Source organism: Mus caroli, unplaced genomic scaffold, assembly GCF_978045245.1.
Source record: "Mus caroli unplaced genomic scaffold, Mus_caroli_1 scaffold_3, whole genome shotgun sequence".
Lineage (NCBI taxonomy): Eukaryota > Metazoa > Chordata > Mammalia > Rodentia > Muridae > Mus > Mus caroli.
This window is the reverse complement of record NW_028227258.1, coordinates 120,472,736-120,491,849: the sequence shown is the minus strand read 5'-3', so window position 1 is coordinate 120,491,849 and position 19,114 is coordinate 120,472,736. Positions and strand designations below refer to the sequence as shown.

At 38.9% G+C, this 19,114-nt stretch overlaps 1 protein-coding gene and 1 pseudogene across 5 annotated transcripts in view; both read right to left on the bottom strand.

Moving 5' to 3' along the window:
* The window catches only part of Sclt1 (sodium channel and clathrin linker 1), a 123,456-nt gene that overhangs the window by 24,243 nt on the left and 80,099 nt on the right, over positions 1-19,114 (bottom strand). For 4 of the 5 annotated variants that reach the window (XR_015046761.1, XM_021157911.2, XM_021157908.2 and 1 more), the window contains 3 exons: positions 18,924-18,998; positions 9,587-9,732; positions 5,675-5,867 (listed from right to left, as the gene is read on the bottom strand). Coding sequence is in view for 4 of the 5 variants with exons in the window: in XM_021157911.2 (XP_021013570.1) it covers positions 5,675-5,867; positions 9,587-9,732; positions 18,924-18,998 (414 nt within the window). In the remaining variant the exon portion in view is untranslated. The remainder of the gene's footprint in view (positions 1-5,674; positions 5,868-9,586; positions 9,733-18,923; positions 18,999-19,114) is intronic. The other variant, XM_085835917.1, reaches the window with a different exon arrangement.
* LOC147005649 (large ribosomal subunit protein uL5 pseudogene) lies at positions 16,904-17,501 on the bottom strand (annotated as a pseudogene).

Here is a 19,114-nt window from a genome sequence, read left to right as displayed (position 1 = left end):
CACTCTAACACTGAACTGCAATTCCAGTCATTAATGATACTTTTGACCACTTAAAGAAGGCAGCAGCTGGGACAGGATCCTTCTGTTCCATCATTTGCACCTGCAAGTTGAGGCTGTTCCACAGCCAGCTATGGATAGGTCCCACCAGGAGACCTGTTCTTCCAGGAGTGTTCTTACTCCTCAGCTCGGAGGTGGGACAGCCATTTTCTCTCCAATAACTGTGTGGAGTAGGGCCAGACAGGAGCACACAGGGCACAAGGATCAGTGGGATAGGATCTTTCCAGTTTGCCATATGCACCCCTGAGCTGAGGCTGTTCCACCAGGAGAGAGCTGGTCTCCCAGGAGTGCTGAAACAGACTTATAGACCCACAGGAGCAACAAGCTCCAGCCAGAGACAGCAAGCGCATCTAACACCAGAGATAACCAAATGGTGAAAGGCAAACATAAGAATCTTACCAACAGAAACCAAGTTTACTTGGCACCATCAGAAATCAGTTCTCTCACCACAGCAAGTCCTGGATTCTCCAACAAACCGGAAAAGCAAGATGTAGATTTAAAATCATATCTCATGATGCTGATAGAGGATTTTAAGAAGAACATAAATAACTCCCTTAAAGAAATACAGAAGAACACAGATAAACAGGTAGAAGCCCTTAAAGAGGAAACACAAAAATCCCTTAAAGAATTATAGGAGAACACATCCAAACAGGTGAAGGAATTGAACAAAACCATCCAGGTTCTAAAAACGGAAGTAGAAACAATAAAGAAATCACAAAGGAAGACAACTCTGGAGATAGAAAACCTAGGAAAGAGATAAGGAGCCATAGATCACCAAAGAATACAAGAAATGGAAGAGAGAATCTCAGGCACAGAAGATACTATAGAAAACACTGACACAACAATTAAAGAAAATGCAAAAAGATCCTAACTCAAAACATCCAGGAAATCCAGAACATAATGAGAAGACCAAACCTAAGGATAAGAGATATAGAAGAGAGTGAAGATTCCCAACTTAAAGGGCCAGTAAATATCTTCAACAAAATTATAGAAGAAAACTTACCTAAAGAAAGAGATGCCAATAACATACAAGAAGTCTACAGAATACCAAATAGACTGGATCAGAAAAGAAATTCCTCCCATCACATAATCAAAACACCAAGTGCGCAAAAAAATAAAGAAATAATATTAAAAGTAGTAAGGGAAAAAGGTCAAGTAACATATAAAGGCAGACCTATTAGAATTACACCAGACTTCTCCCCAGAAACTATGAAAGCCCAGAATATCCTTGGCAGATGTCATACAGACCCAAAGAGAACACAAATGCCAGCCCAGGCTACTATACCCAGCAAAACTTTCAATAACCATAGATGGAGAAACCAAGATGTTCCACGACAAAAACAAATTTACACAATATCTTTCCACAAACCCAGCCCTTCAAAGGATAATAAATGGAAAACTCCAACACAAAGAGGGGAAACTACAACCTAGAAAAAGCAAGAAAATAATCTTCTTTTAACAAACCAAAAAGAAGATAACCACAAAAAAACCAAAATACTACATCTAACAACAAAAGTAAGAGGAAGCAACAATATTATTTTCCTTAATATCATTTAATATTAATGGACTCAATTCCTCAATAAAAAGACATAGAATAACAGACTGGATATGTAAACAGGACCCAACATTTTGCTGTATACAGGAAACCCTCCTCAGTGACAGAGACAGACACTACCTAAGAGTAAAAAGGTGGAAAACAATTCTCCAAGCAAATGGTCCCAAGAAACAAGCTGGAGTAGCCATTCTAATATCGAATAAAATCAACTTCCAGCCTAAAGTTATCAAAAAAAAAAAAAAAAAAGATAAGGAAGGACATTTCATACTTACCAAAGGAAAAATCTACCAAGAAGAACTCTCTATTGTGAATATCTATGCTCCTAATGCAAGGGTACCCACATTCATTAAAAAAAAAAAAAAAAAAAAAAAAAAAAAAAAAAAAAAACCTTTACTAAAGCTCAAAGCACACATTGCACCACACACAATAATAGTAGGGGACTTCAGCTGGGCGTGGTGGCGCACGCCTTTAATCCCAGCACTCGGAAGGCAGAGGCAGGCGGATTTCTGAGTTCGAGGCCAGCCTGGTCTACAAAGTGAGTTCCAGGACAGCCAGGGCTATACAGAGAAACCCTGTCTCGAAAAACCAAAAAAAAAAAAAAAAAAAAAAAAAAAAAAAATAGTAGGGGACTTCAACAGTCCACTCTCAGCAATGGACAGATCATGGAAACAGAAACTGAAAAAAGACACTGTGAAACTAACAGAAGTTATGAAACAAATGGATTTAACAGTTATCTATAGAATATTTTATCCTAAAACAAAAGAATATACATTCTTGTCAGCACCTCATGGTACTTTCTCCAAAATTGACCATAAAATAGGCCAGAACAAATATAAAAAGACTAAAATAATCCCATGCACCCTATCAGATCACCACCATCTAAGGCTGGTCTTCATTAACAACATAAACAATAGAAAGTCCACATACACATGGAAGGCAAAGGACATTGTCAATAGGACAAAAAGGCAACCAACAGATTGGGAAAAGATCTTTACCAGCCCTACATCCAATAGAGGACTAATATCCAATATATACAAAGAACTCAAGAAGTTCGACTCCAAAGAACCAAATAACCCTATTAAAAATGGGGTACAGAGCTAAACAAAGAATTCTCAATTGAAGAATACCGAATGGCTGAGAAGCACCTGAAAAAATGTTCAACATCCTTAGTCATTAGGGAAATGCAAATCAAAGCAACCCTAAGATTCCACATCACACCAGTCAGAATGGCTAAGATCAAAAACTCAGGTGACAGCAGATGCTGGTGAGGATGTGGAGAAAGAGGAACACTCCTCCATTGTTGGTGGGATTGCAAGCTTGTACAACCACTCTGGAAATCAGTTTGGCCGTTCCTCAGAAAACTGGACAAAATACTACCTGAGGACCCACTAATACCACTCCTGGGCATATACCCAGAAGATGTTCCAACATGTAATAAGGACACATCCTCCAGTATGTTCATCACAGCCTTATTTATAATAGCCAGGAGCTGAAAATAACCCAGATTTCCTTCAGCAGAGGAATGGAGACAGAAAATGTGCTACATTTACACAATGGAGTACTACTCAGCTATTAAAAACAATGACTTTATGAAATTCACAGGCAAATGGATGGAATTAGAAAATATCATCCTGAGTGAGGTAACCCAGTCAGAAAAGAACACACATGATATGCACTCAGAGAGGAGTGGTTTATTAGCTCAAAAGCTCTCAATACCCAAGATAAAAATTTAAAGACCACATGAAGTTCAAGAAAAATGTGGATGCTTCAGTCTTTCTCAGAAGATGGAACAAAATACTCATGAAAGAAGTTACAGAGACAAAGTGTGGAGCAGAGACTGAAGGAATGACTATCCAGAGACTGCCCCACCTGGGGATCCATTCCATATACAGTCACCAAACCCAGACACTTTTGTGGATGCCTACAAGTGCTTACTGACAAATGCCTGTTATAGCTGTCTCCGGAGAGGCTGCACCAGTGCCTGACAAATACAGAGGTAGATCCTTGCAGCCTACCACTGGACTGAGTGCAGGGTCCCCAATGAAGGAGTTAGAGAAGGGAACCCATGGAGCTGATGGAGTTTGCAGCTCCATAGGAGGAACAACAGTATGAACTAACCAGTACCTCCAGAGCTCCCAGGGACTAAATCACCAGCCAAAGAGTTCACATGGAGGGACCCCATGGCTCCAGCTGAATATGAAGCAGAGGATGGCCAAGTCAGTCATCAATGGGAGGAGAGGCCCTTGGATCTGTGAAGGTTCTATGTCCCAGTGTAGGGGAATGCCAGGGCCAGGAAGCGGGAGTAGGTGGGTTGTTGAGCAGGGTGAGGGGGGATGGGACAGGGGGTTTTAGGAGGAGAAACCAGGAAAGGAGACAACATTTGAAATGTAAATAAAGTAAATATCTAATAATAATAATAAAAAAAGAAATTAGGCTGAGTTCAATGGCCAGCAATCACTTGTGGGTCACAACCATCAATAAGGCGATTTGATGTCCTCTTCTGGCATGTGGATGCATATGTAGCAGAGCACTCATACATCATCACCATCACCATCAGAAATTAGGTTTCTGTTTTTAAGAACTATTACAGAAGGGCATGAAGACTTTCTCTTGTAAGTCTATAGATTGTATTTCATTTAAAAAAAAAGTGTTTTAAACTTCTACTTTTGTGTAAATGTGTGCATGTGCATGTAAGTGCCCTCAGAGTCCAGCAGAGGGAGTCTGATCTCCTGGAGCTGGATTATAGGTGGTTATGAGTGCTGGAAACTGAACAAGTATTCTGTAATAGGAGTGCACACTCTTAACCACTGAGCCATCTCTTTAGCTAATGCATTTTATTTTCAAGTCTGCAAGGCAGCACAAACTACTTTGCATATATGTGTGATGAAAGACGTCAATATTTGTTTTTGAAATATGGATCTAGTTTATCTAGCATTAAAATTATTAAGATAATTCCTTTACTCTTGAACCACAGTATGTTTCTGCTACAAAATTAGGTCTTCATCAAAGTGAAATTTATTATTGGATTTTCTTTTGTGCTATTTATCAATATAAGATTATTCTGATGTTAACTATGTAACTATGGCTTTCTATTGATATCTGGCAATATAGTTCTTTCCATGTTTTCTATATTTCACAAAGTAAAAATATTTTTGTAAGACATATTACTATTTTTCATCTCAGATTTCATATTCTTATGAATACTTACAGCCTTGGATATCTGCAATAGTATAGTCAATAATTACATGTTGACAGGAATAATGTCAGGCCATTGACATGATTCCCTGAATCAGCAATAAGCAAAGTGCAACACCAGTACTGCTATTTTACATCCTCACTATGAGCCAGGAAGAAGGAGATCTTTATTATAAAAAGCCAGTGCCACTTTCTAGAAAAATATAGTGGAATGGAGAGTATGGGATGCTGATGGAATAATGTGTTTCTTTAAAGTGCCTTAAATGGATTATTGAAGAGGCAAAGGGAAAGAATATAAAAGGTAAAGATTTTTCTCAGATGAGACTATGCCCCTAGCATTCTTCTTCTTGCTGCTTTTAGACTAGGTAGGAGGGGCACTCAGAGCAAACTGCTGCACCATTCTCTTACTGAGTTTGAAGAAACTCAAATGGAAGGGAGAGCACAGTAGGCTGGAGAGCTGTCTAAGCTACAGATGCTAGTGTTGCTTATGTTGCTTTGGCAGGAAGATCAGTCTGTTGTATGGCTGGAAACGAACTTGTTCTTTTTTAAATGTGCGCAGATAGAAAAGACAATAATGTTCAAGAACACTTGCCCAGTCCCACTTGTTAGGACTTTAAAGTAGGACTTCATGCTATCTGACGAGAAGACAGACCCACACAATACAGATCCCTGCAAAGCTGTGTTCATCACACTATCCAAACTATAGTGTCAGTCTAGGTGTCTGTCTACTCATGAATGGGTCTGCACACACGCACACAAGCACACACACAAACACACAAAACCTGAAAAATGTTTTGCTAGGATTCTAGTGAATATTTTCTATACCTTGATTTTCCTAAGAACAAATTTAACTCATTTTGAAAATACCTTTAATTTTGCTTTTTTTTGGGCCTCCAGAGCAACTTTTCTCAAATCCTCAGTCTCCTTCTGCAGTTGCTCATTTTCTTGCTGAAGCTTCAGCCTTTGCTCGCTGACAAAGCCACAGTTCTCCCTCTCAGACTCCAATACAGTTTGAAGTTTCTGGATCATTTCATGGGAACGCGATATCTCCTCTGAGGAACTGTTTTTGTTTAAACAAATGAAACAGAACACAAAGGATAAAGATGTGTACACTTTATGATGTAAACTTTTGTTTTCTTTATTCTGATTCATTCCTTTTCACTTCAGCATGGTGCTGAGGATTGAAAACATAGTAAACATACTCACAGCCCTCATTTTAACTTTATACAAAAGTGGTTTCAAAAACGTATGCAATACCAAGTTAAATTAAATGTATTTAACAATTTTAAATAAGGATGGGCAGGGTGACTTGCTATTATTTATTTTGAAAACCAGTGTGAAATATTTTCAGATTTTCCTAACATTGAGAACTGCTATAGCAAGAGGACAATGTGAAGCTGATAGCCAACAGATGTAGTAATTCCTAATCAAATTTATACTTAATGTCAGGATCATTGGAAAACACAACAGCTGACTGCCTCAAGGTTAAAGTTAAGTCAAATCAAGTCCAGTCCAGTCTAGTCCCTCAAAGGAGGGAACACTAGAGATTATTGGAGACTTGCAAAAACTGCAACGCTTAGTATTTCTGAAACTAGAATGGGACAAGAGAATGCACACTCCAGGCATCCTCTGAATGACAAGAGCAAACATTTACCAAGCATACCCCAAGGATACATGAAAAGATAAACTGGAGAAAAGGCCCAGTGCATGTGGAGGTTTTAGAAAGCTCTCACTGCTGTCCCACGTGCTGGTGAATAGCTAAGAAATGATCCTGGAGAGAAGCACATGGAAGTGGTGAGTATCTGGAAGCCTTCAGATTCCCCATTTGTTCAACAAAGTAAAAGAATTGATTATCACATTAATTAAGACTATGATCCATCAGGAGGAGATGATAATTCTAGACACATGTGCTCAGAACATTGGCTCACCTAGTTTTATAAAACTGCTGGATATAAAAGCATAGACTGATTCCAGCATAAAAACAGGTGACTTTAATATTATATGATGAACAACAGACAGATCATCAAGACAAAAATAGGGAAAGGCATATCAATTATGATATCAGAGATCAACTATGCTAAATAATCTGCAGAACATTCTACCCAACAGTACAAAGAATAAAAGACTTGAACTCAGTTTTGAAATCAAATAATGTAATCATCTCAATAGATGCAGAAAAGGACTTTAACAAAGTTCAACATTACTAGATGATAAAAACCCAAAAGAAAGCAGGAATTCAAGGCTCATACCTCAACATAATAAGAGCTGCCTATGATAAAATAGCCACATTATAGTAAACAGAAAAAGGCGTCATGAATTTCCTTTAAAATCAGGAACGAGTCAAGGTGTCAGCTCTCTCCACTCTTATTCAATGCAGTGACTGTAACCTTAACTAGAGCAAAACACAAGAAAGTAATAAAGGGATAAAAGGAAGGGGCCAGTTATTTCTATTTGCAGACACTCCATCTCATACAAAGGAACCCTAACAGCTCAACACAAAGTCTCTTAAGCTGATAAACACAAGAAAACAATAAAGCATCAGAATATAAAACTCAACCTAAGAAACCAGCAGCTTTGAAAATATATCAATACACATCATTGAGAAAAGTGGAAGGGAAACAATCCCTTTAAAAACCTTCAGTAGTACCCTGGCACATATATACCAGACATCTGGTCTGACCTCAGTGGGAGAAGATGAGCATAATCCTTGAGAGACTTGAGGCCCCTGGGAAAGGAGAGGTCTATTGGGGAGGAGCACCCTCTCAGAGGCAAGGGGGAGGAGGAGTGGGATGAGGAATGGTGGGAGGGGTGACTGGGACGTGGCACAACAATTAGAATGTAATAAGCAGAAAACCCTTCAGTAATAATATACCTAAGCAAGGAAGCCAAAGACCTCTACAATAAAAAAATGTAAAACTCCACAGAAATTGAAGACACTAAAAGATAGAAAAATATCATGCTCACAGAGATAATATAGTAAAATCATTGAATTACTTTAAAGTCACCTACATATTAAAGGCAATCCCTATAAAAATTCTACTGGCATTCTTCACAGGACTAGGAAAAAAAATCCTAAAAGTCATAGAAGCACAGAAGGTGCTGAATAGCTAAAGTAATCCTAAACCAAAAAATAATGCTAGAAGTGTCGCAGTATCTTATTTCATCTTATACTGTAGAGCCAAAAATCAAAAATAGTACTTATAAAAATAGACTTGTAGATGAAAAAAAAAAGAGGACTCAGAGATAAACCCGTACTCCTGAAGTTACCTGATTCTTGACAAAAAAAGTTTCAAAAAAATACTTTAGAGAAAAACCTCTTCATAAATGGCGCTAGGAAAACTGGATATTCACATGTAGTAAGAGGAAACTAGGTCCCTATCTCTCACTTCGTACACAAGTTAACTGGAAGTGAATTGATGACTTTAATGTCTAAAATTGTGTGGGGGAACATACAGAAAATAATCTCAAGATATAGGGACAGCAAAGACTATCTGAAAAATACAGTACTAGCTTAGAAAATAACATTATGAATTGATATAAGAAACTACACATTAAAAAGCACCTGCAAAATGAACTATAAGTGAAATCCAGGTTTCAGAATGGACAAAAACATTTTTGCTTAATTCATCTAGTAGAGGACTAACATATAGAATACATAAAAGAACTTGAAAATGAAACAAACCCACAAAATAACGTAAAACTAATCATCTGATCAGTAAGTTGGTCAATGAATCATCTGATCAGTAAGTGGGTTAATGAATCATCTGATCAGTAAGTTGGTCAATGAATCATCTGATCAGTAAGTGGGTTAATGAATCATCTGATCAGTAAGTTGGTCAATGAATGAAATAGGCAGATCTTAAACGGCTGGAAATATGTGGACAAATGTTTACATCCTTAGCCATCAGGGAAATGCAAATTAAAATAGCTTCATGATTTCCATCACACCCTAAGTTAATAAAACCAAATGGCAAAGTTATGAGGAACTTGTGTAGCCACCATGGAAATTAGTATGGAGATCTCCCAATTAAAAAAACAAACAAACAAAAACTACTATATAATCTAACTTGAAGACATATACAAGTATGTACATACACATAGTCTAAACCAACACACCACATAGATGCTAGAACATTCTCCCCATCTCTGCTCACAATAGCCAGGAAGGAAACGGAACCAGTCTAGCTGTTCACCAACACACACATGGATAATGAAGATGTGGTACATAAACAGAGTAGCACTTACTCAGCAATAAAGAAAGATGAAGGGAAGGGAATTGAATCAACTGGAAATCATCTTGCCAAGCCAAGTAAGCCAAACCTAGAAAGACAATTATTCCTACTGGCAGATAGAGTCAGTGAGTCGGTCTGTGTGTGTGTGCGCACGAGAGCGTGTGTTGGAAAAGGAATTCTGAGGGTGCTAGGAGAGTATCTTGGGGAGGGAGAGTATCAGAGTGGGTAGCAGAATGCCTATGATATGAAAACAGAGATGCATACTACTTGGTGGGTGGTAAGGGAAACAATTATAGGATAGACAGGGAACATGGAGGAGAGCAGTGTGGGAAGGGAACAAATTATAAGATAGAACTATGGCTTACGAGGACGAAAACGCTCTCACTAGGTGCATTACTTTGTATTCTAACTTAAAACTTAATAAAAATAGAAATTATGAAAAAACATATTTGGTTGTTTTTATAAGTTTTATAAAAAGTTAAATAATTCACCAGCACCCATGTGAATTCTTAAAATGTTATCATAGGAAACCCAAAAGAAAACTTACTTAATTTCAAGTTGTTTTATTCTATTTTCTGCACTCTTGAGTCTTAGCTGAAGATCATCTTTTGAACGTTCTGCAGCAAGACATCTTTGATGCATTTCTTCCAATTTTCTGTAATCACTTTCATCCTGTTTGCCTTCACGGTAAATCTAAGGAAAAGGCTTATAAGCATTACCTTATAGGAAATTATCTCAATAAAAAAGACAATGCTGAGAAATAGTCACGAGTGTGTGTTCATCTCTTCCTACTATTAGATATTTTAAGACACCTACGATTGATTCATTTACAAAATTAAACACTATAAACTGACAGTGGAAAAATATGAAATCATTCATGTTCACTATAAAGTATTCAACTAATGCAGAAATATAAAACAACTGCTGAGGCTTTTAAAAAGTGCTTTAATGTCAATTTACAGACAACTGGTGGTAGGGGTAGATATGCAGCTCAGTAATAGAGTCCTTGCTAATCAAGGCCCAGAGTTTTACCCTAAAACATAAAACAAACAAACCAAAAACTTCTAGCAATTATTTTCAGGCTATTCAAGATAACTCTCTACTGAAATACTGAAAAGTAAGAGTGTGTTGTAGGTAACTAGTAGAGCTGAAAGTTCTAGAACTCTGCTTTGGGTTACCTGGGCAACAGCGTGGCTAGAATTGGAGCTTCTGTTCTCAGGGGTAGTTGTGCTATAACTCAGTTTGAGATTGGGTTTCCTCTTACAGTGCAGGGTTAACTACCCAGCAGGTTCTGAGGTCGTATTTTCAGACAAACTGTTCATCTAACTGTCCTCCCATGTCTCCAAGTTACCCAGTGATAAGACTATATATGCTTTTCCCATTGAGGTGGACTAGCACTGTGTCAGTACCCCTTGTTGGCACTGAGTATCACTGCAGCCCAAAGTGCTATGGTCTTGGCTTGCTGCTGGGTGGCTAATAGGGAACTGATTGCTGTGCCTTCTAAGTTTTACACTGCACCAATATAACCTGTTTCTTAACTTATGTCATGCAATGTTAAAGCATTCATGTAATTAAAAAAATCCATCCCAAAGCCTTATGTATAGCTGGCAGCATTATTTAAGATGATATGAAGAAAATCTGGAAGGATGAACCTTTAGGAGGCTAACAGTCAAAAAATGTCTACCTTGAAACAGAAGTGCATATGCTTATTTCCACAGATAAAGCCATGCTCTATGCTGCTTGTAAACTGCTCTTTACTACTTGATTTTGTTATTTTTGACAACATGGATATGTCACATACCTTGAATACCATGGAGGTCACCTTTCAAAGTCAGATCCCAACTTCATTGCTTGGTATTTTTAACATCAGAATTACTTAGCCTTTCTATGTAAGTTATTAGCACAGGACTTTAAACATGGTAAGTGCTAATATGTAGTTGCCCCTTCTTTCCCAAGGCACTTTAAAACAGTGGTATATTTACTGCTAATGAAAAAGCATGCAAGAAACTAATTTTATGGTTTTTACTTCAAATATCATTGGGGTAAGTATTTTACCTAATTATTGTATTTTTTAAAACATTTTAATCTTAAGTGTATGAGTGTTTTGTGGGTATGTAGGGCTGTGTATCTTGTGAGTGCCTGGTGCCTACAGAGGCCAGAACAAGGGTACTGGATCCCTTGTGAGCCTCCATGTGGGTGATGGGAACTGAACCCAGGTCTCTGGAAGAAAGTGTTCTTAACCACTGATCCTCCCAGACCCCTAATTATTATATTCTTAAAAGGTAAAAATCCCGGTCAGAGAAATAACTCAGTCAGTAAACTGCTTATTGGGTAGACACTCACATAAAAAGGTGGGTGTGGAGGCATGTTCCTGTAATCCCAGTTCTGGGGTGACAGAGACTCATGTATTTCTGGGGCTGTTGGCCAACTATCTACCTGAGTTGATGAGTTACAGTATCATGGAGAGTCTAAAAAAATAAGGCAGAGAAGGACTGAGGCAGACAACCAATGTCAACCTCTGGTCTCTATGCATACATATATCTACATACATCTATATATACAAGCACACACATACATAAAGATAAAATTAATAGCATATTATGATTTTTTTGGTTGTCTATACCTATTATCACCATTTTTTAAAATTTTTTTATTATTATTATTTTTTTGTGTCTATTATTACTATATTTTATTTTATTTTTTTTAAATATTTTTTATTATGTATTTTCCTCAATTACATTTCCAATGCTATCCCAAAAGTCCAACATACCCCCCCCCCCATTTCCCTACCGACCCATTCCCATTCTTTTGGCCCTGGCATTCCCCTATAATGGGGCATATAAAGTTTGCAAGTCCAATGGGCCTCTCTTTCCAGTGATGGCCGACTAGGCCATCTTTCAATACATATGCAGCTAGAGACAAGAGCTCTGGGGTACTGGTTAGTTCATCATGTTGTTCCAACTATAGGGTTGCAGATCCCTTTAGCTCCTTGGGTACTTTCTCTAGCTTCTCCATTGGGAGCCCTGTGATACATCCAATAGCTGACTGTGAGCATCCACTTCTGTGTTTGCTAGGCCCCGGCATAGTCTCACAAGAGACAGCTATATTTGGGTCCTTTCAGCAAAATCTTGCTAGTGTATGCAATGGTGTCAGCGTTTGGAAGCTGATTATGGGATGGATCCCTGGATATGGCAGTCTCTAGATGGTCCGTCCTTTCATCAAAGCTCCAAACTTTGTCTCTGTAACTCCTTCCATGGGTGTTTTGTTCCCAATTCTAAGAAGGGGCATAGTGTCCACACTTTGGTCTTCATTCTTGAGTTTCATGCGTTTAGCAAATTGTATCTTATATCTTGGGTATCCTAAGTTTTGGGCTAATATCCACTTATCAGTGAATACATATTGTGTGAGTTCCTTTGTGATTGTGTTACCTCACTCAAGATGATGCCCTCCAGGTCCATCCATTTGGCTAGGAATTTCATAAATTCATTCTTTTTAATAGCTGAGTAGTACTCCATTGTGTAAATGTACCATAATTTCTGTATCCATTCCTCTGTTGAGGGACATCTGGGTTCTTTCCAGCTTCTGGCTATTATAAATAGGGCTGCTATGAACATAGTGGAGCATGTGTCCTTCTTACCAGTTGGGACATCTTCTGGATATATGCCCAGGAGAGGTATTGCTGGATCCTCCGGTAGTACTATGTCCAATTTTCTGAGGAACCACCAAACTGATTTCCAGAGTGGATGTACAAGCTTGCAATCCCACCAACAATGGAGGAGTGTTCCTCTTTCTCCACATCTTCGCCAGAATCTGCTGTCACCTGAATTTTTGATCTTAGCCATTCTGACTGGTGTGAGGTGGAATCTCAGGGTTGTTTTGATTTGCATTTCCCTGATGATTAAGGATGTTGAACATTTTTTCAGGTGCTTCTCTGCCATTCGGTATACCTCAGGTGAGAATTCTTTGTTCAGTTCTGAGCCCCATTTTTAATGGGTTTATTTGATTTTCTGGAGTCCACCTTCTTAAGTTCTTTATATATATTGGATAATAGTCCCTTATCTGATTTAGGATAGGTAAAGATCCTTTCCCACTCTGTTGGTGTTTTTTTTGTCTTATTGATGGTGTCTTTTGCCTTGCAGAAGCTTTGCTGTTTTATGAGGTCCCACTTGTCAATTCTCGATCTTACAGCACAAGCCATTGCTGTTCTATTCAAGAATTTTTCCCCTGTGCCCATATCTTCAAGGCTTTTCCCCACTTTCTCCTCTATAAGTTTCAGTGTCTCTGGTTTTATGTGAAGTTCCTTGATCCACTTAGACTTGACCTTAGTACAAGGAGATAAGAATGGATCGATTCGCATTCTTCTACATGATAACAACCAGTTGTGCCAGCACCATTTGTTGAAAATGCTTTCTTCCACTGGATGGTTTTAGCTCCCTTGTCAAAGATCAAGTGACCATAGGTGTGTGGGTTCATTTCTGGGTCTTCAATTCTATTCCATTGGTCTACTTGTCTGTCACTATACCAGTACAATGCAGTTTTTATCACAATTGCTCTGTAGTACAGCTTTAGGTCCGGCATGGTGATTCCACCAGAGGTTCTTTTATCCTTGAGAAGAGTTTTTGCTATCCTAGGTTTTTTGTTATTCCAGATGAATTTGCAGATTGCACTTTCTAATTCATTGAAGAATTGAGTTGGAATTTTGATGGGGATTGCATTGAATCTGTAGATTGCTTTTGGCAAGATAGCCATTTTTACAATGTTGATCCTGCCAATCCATGAGCATGGGAGATCTTTCCATCTTCTGAGATCTTCTATAATTTCTTTATTCAGAGACTTGAAGTTTTTATTATACAGATCTTTCACTTCCTTAGTTAGAGTCACGCCAAGATATTTTATATTATTTGTGACTATTGAGAAGGGTGTTGTTTCCCTAATTTCTTTCTCAGCCTGTTTATTCTTTGTGTAGAGAAAGGCCATTGATTTGTTTGAGTTAATTTTATATCCAGCTACTTCACAGAAGCTGTTTATCAGGTTTAGGAGTTCTCTGGTGGAATTTTTAGGGTCACTTATATATACTATCATATCATCTACAAAAAGTGATATTTTGACTTCATCTTTTCCAATATGTATCCCTTTGATCTCCTTTTGTTGTCGAATTGCTCTGGCTAGGACTTCAAGTACAATGTTGAATAGGTATGGAGAAAGTGGACAGCCTTGTCTAGTCCCTGATTTTAGAGGGATTGCTTCAACCTTCTCACCATTTACTTTGATGTTGGCTACTGGTTTGCTGTAGATTGCTTTTATCATGTTTAGGTATGGGCCTCGAATTCCTGATCTTTCCAAGACTTTTATCATGAATGGGTGTTGGATCTTGTCAAATGCTTTTTCCGTATCTAACGAGATGATCATGTGGTTTTTGTCTTTGAGTTTGTTTATATACTGGATTTCCGTATATTGAAACATCCCTTCATCCCTGGGATGAAACCTACTTGGTCAGGATGGATGATTGTTTTGATGTGTTCTTGGATTTGGTTAGCAAGATTTTTATTGAGGATTTTTGCATCAATATTCATAAGGGATATTGGTCTGAAGTTTTCTATCTTTTTGGGTCTTTTGTGGTTTAGGTATCAGAGTAATTGTGGCTTCATAGAATGAGTTGGGTAGAGTACCTTCTGTTTCTATTTTGTGGAATAGTTTGTGAAGAACTGGGATTAGATCTTCTTTGAAGGTCTGATAGAACTCTGCACTAAACCCATCTGGTCCTGGGCTTTTTTGGTTGGGAAACTATTAATGACTGCTTCTATTTCTTTGGGGGATATAGGGCTGTTTAGATCATTAACCTGATCTTGATTCAACTTTGGTACCTAGTATCTGTCTAGAAACTTGTCCATTTCATCCAGGTTTTCCAGTTTTGTTGAGTATAGCCTTTTGTAGAAGGATCTGATGGTGTTTTGGATGTCTTCAGCATCTGTTGTTATGTCTCCTTTATCATTTCTGATTTTGTTAATTAGAATGCTTTCCCTGTGCCCTCTAGTGAGTCTGGCTAAGGGTTTATCTATCTTGTTGATTTTCTCAAAGAACCAGCTCCTTGATTGGTTGATTCTTTGAATAGTTCTTCTTGTTTCCACTTGGTTGATTTCGCCCCTGAGTTTGATTATTTCCTTCCATCTACTCCTCTTGGGTGAATTTGCTTCCTTTTGTTCTAGCGCTTTTAGGTGTGTTGTCAAGCTGCTAATGTGTGCTCTCTCTAGTTTCTTTTTGGAGGCACTCAGAGCTATGAGTTTACCTCTTAGAAATGCTTTCATTGCGTCCCATAAGTTTGGGTATGTTGTGGCTTCATTTTCATTAAACTCTAAAAAGTCCTTAATTTCTTTCTTTATTCCTTCCTTGACCAAGGTATCATTGAGAAGAGTGTTGCTCAGTTTCCACGTGAATGTTGGCTTTCTATTATTTATTTTGTTATTGAAGATCAGCCTTAGTCCATGGTGATCTGATAGGATGCATGGGACAATTTCAATATTTTTGTATCTGTTGAGGCCTGTTTTGTGACCAATTATGTGGTCAATTTTGGAGAAGGTACCATGAGGTGCTGAGAAGAAGGTATATCCTTTTGTTTTAGGATAGAATGTTCTGTAGATATTTGCCAGATCCATTTGATTCATAACTTCTATTAGTTTCACTGTGTCCCTGTTTAGTTTCTGTTTCCATGATCTGTCCATTGGTGAAAGTGGTGTGTTGAAGTCTCCCACTATTATTGTATGAGGTGCAATGTGTGCTTTGAGATTTACTAAAGTTTCTTTAATGAATGTGGCTGCCTTTGTATTTGGAGCATAGATATTCAGAATTGATAGTTCCTCTTGGAGGATTTTACCTTTGATGAGTATGAAGTGCCCCTTCCTGTCTTGTTTGATGACTTTGGGTTGGAAGTCAATCTTATCAGATATTATAATGGCTACTCCAGCTTGTTTCTTCATACCATTTGCTTGGAAAATTGTTTTCCAGCCTTTCATTCTGAGGTAGTGTCTATCTTTTTCTCTGAGATGAGTTTCCTGTAAGCAGCAAAATGTTGGGTCTTTTTTGTGTAGTCAGTTTGTTAGTTTATGTCTTTTTATTGGGTAGTTGAGTCCATTGATATTAAGAGATATTAAGGAAAAGTAATTGTTGCTTCCTGTTATTTTTGTTGTTAAAGTTGGCATTCTGTTCTTGTGGCTGTCTTCTTTTAGGTTTGTTGAGGGATTACCTTCTTGTTTTTTTCTGGGGCGTGGTTCCCGTCCTTGTATTGTTTTTTTTCTGTTATTATCCTTTGAAGGGCTGGATTCGTGGAAAGATAATGTGTGAATTTGGTTTTGTCGTGGAATACTTTGGTTTCTCCATCTATGTTAATTGAGAGTTTGGCTGGGTATAGTAGCCTGGGCTGGAATTTGTGTTCTTTTAGTGTCTGTATAACATCTGTCCAGGCTCTTCTGGCTTTCATAGTCTCTGGTGAACAATCTGGTGTAAGTCTGATAGGCTTGCCTTTATATGTTACTTGGCCTTTTTCTCTTACTGCTTTTAGTATTCTATCTTTATTTAGTGCATTTGTTGTTCTGATTATTATGTGTCGGGAGATATTTCTTTTCTGGTCCAGTCTATTTGGAGTTTTGTAGGCTTCTTGTATGTTCATGGGCATCTCTTTCTTTAGATTTGGGAAGTTTTCTTCTATAATTTTGTTGAAGATGTTTGCTGGTCCTTTGAGTTGAAAATCTTCAATCTCATCCACTCCTATTATCTGTAGGTTTGGTCTTCTCATTGTGTCCTGGATTTCCTGGATGTTTTGAGTTAGGATCTTTGCATTTTCTGTTTTTTTTTTTTTTTTTTTTTTGCATTTCTGAGAAAATTTTATTGGCTTTTTGGATAAAGTTTATTTTCCAGGAAGGATGATCCCATCATACTTCTGCTGGAACCAGCGCATGGCCTCCTCCTTGCTGATTCTGTGTTTGGCCCCAATGCAGCCTGTTCTGCGCTTCTTGTCTGCGATGCTGAACCCTGGCCTACCCAGCACCACATAGAAGTCCAGGCCGTAGATCCCAATGCTTGGGTCGTATTTGATGCCCAGGTCAATGTGTTCTTGAATTCCAAAACCAAAGTTTCCAGTATCCGAGAAGTTATTTTTCCACAACTCATAATCCCGCACCTTCAGGCCTTTCTCCAGAATTTCCTCTGCCTTGGCTCCGCGGACTGTGCAGTGAACAGCAATCTTCTCATTTCTCCGGATGCCAAAGGACCTGACAGTGTATCTAGCTTTGGAGAACACCGGGGTCTGGCCTTTGAGCTGCTCCAACACCTTGGCTGCCCGGGTCAGTCTGTCTCCACTCTCTCCGACGCAGATATTGAGGCAGAGCTTGCGGATGCACAGTTCCCGCATGGGGTTCTCCTTTTCCCCTTGATCTTGTGCCATGGTGGAGAACAGGAAGACTTTTTGCATTTTCTATTTTCTTTGATTGTTGTGCCGATGTTCTCTATGGAATCTTCTGCACCTGAGATTCTCTCTTCCATCTCTTGTATTCTGTTGCTGATGCTCGCATCTATGGTTCTAGATTTCTTTCCTAGGGTTTATATCTTCAGCGTTGCCTCACTTTGGGTTTTCTTTATTGTGTCTACTTCCCTTTTTAGATCTTGGATGGTTTTATTCAATTCCATCACCTGTTTGGTTGTGTTTTCCTGCAATTCTTTAAGGGATTTTTGTGTTTCCTCTTTAATGTCTTCTACCTGTTTGGTTATGTTTTCCTGCAATTCTTTAAGGGATTTTTGTGCTTCCTCTTTAATGTCTCCTACTTGTTTAGCAGTGTTCTCCTGTATTTCTTTAAGTGAGTTATTAAAGTCCTTCTTGATGTCCTCTACCATCATCATGAGACATGCTTTTAAATCCAGGTCTAGCTTTTCAGGTGTGTTGGGGTGCCCTGGACTGGGCGAAGTGGGAGTGCTGGGTTCTGATGATGGTGAGTGGTCTTGGTTTCTGTTAGTAAGATTCTTACGTTTACCTTTCGCCATCTGGTAATCTCTGGAGTCGTTATAGTTGTCTCTGTTTAGAGATTGTTCTTCTGGTGATTCTGATTACCGTCTATCAGCAGACCTGGGAGACAGGCTCTCTCCTCTGAGTTTCAGTGGTTAGAGCACTCTCTGCTGACAAGTTCTCCTCTTACAGGGAAGGTGCACAGATATCTGGTGTTTGGACCTCCTCCTGGCCGAAGAAGAAGGCCCAAAACAGGACCTTTCCCAGATGCTGTGTTGCTTTGGCAGGTCACAGAAGCTGTCAGCTTCTGTGGTGCACACTCTCACCTGTGCAGACTAAGTTCCTAAGTTCGGCGGAGTCCCGGAACGAAGATGGCGCTCCCTTCTCCTGAGGCAGAGGGCTCCCGTTCAGGGCAGGACCACTGTCCTCTGGCTGGGAGGGTGCGGAATGTCTGCGGCCCCAAATGGGTGCTGCCTCAGCGGCTCTGTGGCTCCCGCCTGTCCCAGAAGCTGTCTGCCTCTGTGGTGCACACTCTCACCTGTGCAGACTAAGTTCCTAAGTTCGGCGGAGTCCCGGAACCAAGATGGCGCTCCCTTCTCCTGAGGCACTATTATCACCATTTTTAACGCCAGTAAGTTAGCATGAAATTAAAAAAGATGACAAAATGAAAACCAATTTTGGGCTGAGTAAATAGTAAATAGACACTTCAAAACAGTTAGATCTTGAAGTACAAAGTTCAAAGAAATGGATGTAGGTGAAGTGATTATTTCAATGACTTTAGTTACACATGAGTAAACACTGCCCAAAGAGTACTTATGAGGCCAGCGTGAGCAGAACAGGCAGTGGTGCAGAGCCCTACAGCTGCCTTCAGGCAGCTGTGTGCCCTTCTTACCTTCTCCAGTTCTTCTTCTACGGCTCTTTTCCCTCTAATGGCTCGATCAATTTGACCTTGCTTTTCATCACAGTCCTATAAAGTCAAGTTGTAATGTTAAAAAATGAATCTAGTAAAACATTAAGGTGAGGAAAAAAAAGGAAAAGCAAAAGGGTTTGTTCATAAGAATATTACAGTTATCTAACAAAGCT